Here is a 3995-nt window from a genome sequence, read left to right as displayed (position 1 = left end):
CCAAAAAGCAGAAAAAAAATATTAATCTGTACTATTTTTATAGCAGTTCTTGTAAGTGGACATTTTTGTCCATAATGTCTAAATAGGGTAGTAAATTTTAAATCTGATGCTACACAAAAACTAATAATGCATCAAAGTCAATATTTTGGTTAATCCTTGACATATTTAAGACTGACAAAAAAAAAATGCCCCAGCCACCCAACATTTGTAATATGGAAAATAGCTCATTTTTTGTGTGTTATTTCACAAGAAATATGATTTTCATGTTTTCAAACTGGCAATTAAAGGGTTAAAATCCTGATAATTATTCAATATTTGATAGTTTTGATCAGGACTGAAGTTGATCAAAAGATTTAACCCAAAAAGCGGAAAAAAAATATTAATCTGTACTATTTTTATAGCAGTTCTTGTAAGTGGACATTTTTGTCCATAACGTCTAAATAGGGTAGTAAATTTATATCACAGTGTTCTATTGGTCCATAGAAAAATGTATATTTGAATTCCAAAATTCCATACTTCCAAAATGTTGTTACAAAAAATTGTGCCATGTGCATTAACACAGGCAAAATGGTGGCCAGACGACAAAAAAAACTTGCAAAAAATGGACAATAATGTCCTAAGAGCCTCAGAGGGTTCTATATTTAAACTGTGTACTATCACAATAAGGTAGTTGTTAACTTGCTCTTAGCGTTTTATTGTGTTGTTTTAATGATCGTTTATAAAACACTTTGGTCTACTTTTTTTGTTGTTAAATGTGCTTTATAAATACATTTGGAATGGATAGTCTTTATTGAAAACTAGACTTTAGCCCCTTATAAGCCCCTTACACACTGCCAGTTCAAGGCAGGATTATTACGCCTCTGTTATGGTCCGTCTTCTGTGTAAAACGCACGGAGGGCAAAGTCGTTCTGCCTCTGAGCTGGCATCAGAGGTAGTAACAAAAGCCCTTTTACACTGCAGTTCCGCCTCAGCCCCGTAATGAAGCTCAGCCGTAATACAGCCATTTTACATTGTTAAGCCTTCCCAGTGTGTGTTTTAACAGCGTTGTGCAGTAAACAAGCTATTTATTAATGCGATTCATAAACTTCGTCAGCATCTAGGTAACATTTTATTTTGTGCTAATCTAAAACAACTGGTACCTTGAGCCTATGTGAGGAAATTCGCGGACATATCACACTTCGACTGCACATTTGTATAACGAAAAGTGACGCTCTACATCTGGCAACACTATGAAAATACATTAAATAATTGCCATCGCGGAGCAACAGGAACATTTTAACAAGCACAGTTGGACTTTACTTCTTTCCTCACATAGCCCAAGGCAACGACATGTTTTAAGTAGCCTAATCTGCCCCCAAAAAATGTTACCTGAATACAGACAGAAGCTATCATTTAAACTCCATGAAATCACCAAAAAAGATTGTCACTGTTATAAAGTATTGTATTTGTTTTATGCAGTGTCGTGAGCTGCTGCAATGCTGAGTTAAAATAGCCTTTGTTTATAGAAAAACCGTGCTTAATATTAACCTTTATTTATTTTCGCTGGTGGCTGTGATGAACCGCTCACTTGAACAACCATTTTTGCCGCAGTTTATATGAGAGGAGACCTGGGGTCTGTTTCAGAAAGGAGGTTCAACAAACCCTCAGTCTAACCCCGGACTGTGGTTTGACTTAGTCTGAGTTAAAATTCGCTGGCTTTTTGGTTCCAGAACAGCTGATCAGAGTTAGTTCAATCAACTCTGAGTAGGTTCAGCCGGAGTTAAGTGCGTGCACGCTGACTATAAAAAGCCAGCATTAATGGAGCCCCAATGCCACGATTCACCATGGCAACGGTAGACAAAAAGAGGTCCTCCTACGTCACACCAGTGGAGCTCGAAATCCTCACATGGACGTTCAGCGTATATGAGCATGTATTAAGAAAAATAAAGTAACACGGCTGCAGCTGCAAAAGAAAGAGAAGCCGCATGGGAAGAAACTGCTGCTCGAGTAAATGCGCAAGTTTGAACTGGTCTATTTATTTAATATTTAATCACGACTGGAAGCGAAAATGTATATTAATTTAGGAGCAATCCAGCGGGAGAAAAACGTACATGGAAGCAGTTAAAAATAAAATACCAGAACATCATTCAAAAGGTTCAGGCAGAACAGGCTCATGGCTGAACCTCACTTCAATCATATTTTAAATATTAAACTAATGAAATATAATTCAGTGGCTGTTTTAATGTGCATTAACTTTATCCCTAACATGATGATGATTTCACATACATTATAATTTATTTAGATTAAACTGAATTGTGTTAGTTTAAAAAATAATAATAATAATTCCAATAACTTACGGCGTCTTATTTGAGTGCTCTCGGCAGTGGCGGTGAAAAATCTAAAAATGATGACTTTGACACAGATTTGTCTTTTGATTTTTTTATCATAATTATAAAAGACTTTTGCAAAGGGGTCAGAGCACGACAAAGACGCAACGTTTTTTTTATTATTATTTGTAACCGCTCAAACACACGCGTGAGACGGGCTGAATGAATGAGGAAGTCGAATGAGGGTTTTATAGTCTAGAGGGAGGAGACAGAGCCAAACTCGGAGGTTCCCGAAGAAAACCTGCTCCCGACCAGGTTAGGTTCACAGACACACTTAACCATAGCAGCCAACTCAGAGTTAAAGTTACCTCTCTTTCTGAAACGGCAAACCCGAGGTTTCCCTCATTTCCCGGGGTTTTTACTAAACCCGCTTTCTGAAACGGACCCCTGAACATCATCAGTGATGTGTTTGTGAATGTGTGGCGAATCCGGCGACCGAGGCAGAAAACAACTGCTGCTGTTCAATAAACACAGAAACAGCTGGCTTACGGAAACCAGTTAGGGTAGTAACCAATAGGGCGATATCACGAGGCGGAACGACTTTGCCCCACCATTCAGCCTCCGTGCGTTTTACACAGAAGACGAAACGTAACAGAGGCGTAATAATCCCGCCTTGAACTGGCAGTTTACAAGGGGCTAGAGGCGTTGTAAATAATATTTGCAAATAATGTAAATGTATGGAAATAATATTTACCTTTGCAGATATAATCACCTTTGCAGCCGAGACTGTTGAGACTCTTCCTCTGGACTGTTGTTGTGTTTCCTTGTTTTATATTTATAGAGATTTATTGATTTATATATATTGTTTATGTAAAGCACATGTTTACCTTTGCAGCAGAGGCTCCGTGTTGAGGCACTTCCTCGGCACCTGTGCTCGCCTTCCTCTTTGGCAGCTCAAACCGGGTTATGTTGTACTCTTTACACCTGATCAGGAAGTCCATGAAGTGGTCCCGGGCGGTCCGGACCGTCTGCAGCCGCTGGTCCCGGCCGATCTGCTTCATGGTCAGGGCTCCGAGCAGGGCGGGGAGCAGCAGGTACTTCAGGTCCGCCGTGGATACCTCCTCCAGATCTTCATTACGACTGAAAAGGTCCAGCTGCTCCACCATCCGGGCTGCCTCCTGCAGCATGATCAGCCCGCGTCTCACCCGCAGCTGGACGCTGCTGGACCCGGGCGGGTCGTTGGAGCTCTCCACCTCTTCGTAGATCTTCCATCCTCCATCTAGCAACTCGCTGAGTTTAGGAGGATTAGACTCTGAGTGGACCGGCTCTCTAAAATCACTGCTGGGCTCACAGGCTGCCATTTTAACACTACTTCCGGGTTCCGTCTTCTTCTTTTGTGCGTTTATGACGCGATTTTTCAAGTCTACTGCCCCCCGCCGGGCAAACATTAGACTCACTTCTAAAGGACCAACAGGTTTTTTTATATGAAATATTTACTGAATGCCATAGTTAAATTATTTCACCGTTATTGTGTGTGAGTACACATAGGAGATGTGCGCACACACACACACACACACACACACACACACACGATAGCGATAAGGTAGATGATATATACATTTGTTTATCCACATGCTGATCTATGCTAACTATAAGAAAAGAAGACAAAACTGAAGAAAATTAAGGCAC

The 3995-nt window shown here is 40.4% G+C and overlaps 1 protein-coding gene across 1 annotated transcript in view; it reads right to left on the bottom strand.

Moving 5' to 3' along the window:
• The window catches only part of igbp1 (immunoglobulin (CD79A) binding protein 1), an 8365-nt gene extending 4698 nt beyond the window's left edge, over window positions 1-3667 (bottom strand). The window contains exon 1 of the mRNA XM_069669199.1: window positions 3194-3667. Coding sequence (XP_069525300.1) covers window positions 3194-3667 — 474 coding nt within the window. The remainder of the gene's footprint in view (window positions 1-3193) is intronic.
• Between the last annotated feature and the right edge of the window lie 328 nt (window positions 3668-3995).

The sequence above is a fragment of the Semicossyphus pulcher genome, unplaced genomic scaffold (genome assembly GCF_022749685.1).
Source record: "Semicossyphus pulcher isolate SPU_LCO1_2020_fin unplaced genomic scaffold, fSemPul1.0.p SCAF_2, whole genome shotgun sequence".
Lineage (NCBI taxonomy): Eukaryota > Metazoa > Chordata > Actinopteri > Labriformes > Labridae > Semicossyphus > Semicossyphus pulcher.
The sequence above is the reverse complement of the archived record's forward strand: the minus strand, read 5'-3'. Positions and strand labels throughout refer to the sequence as shown.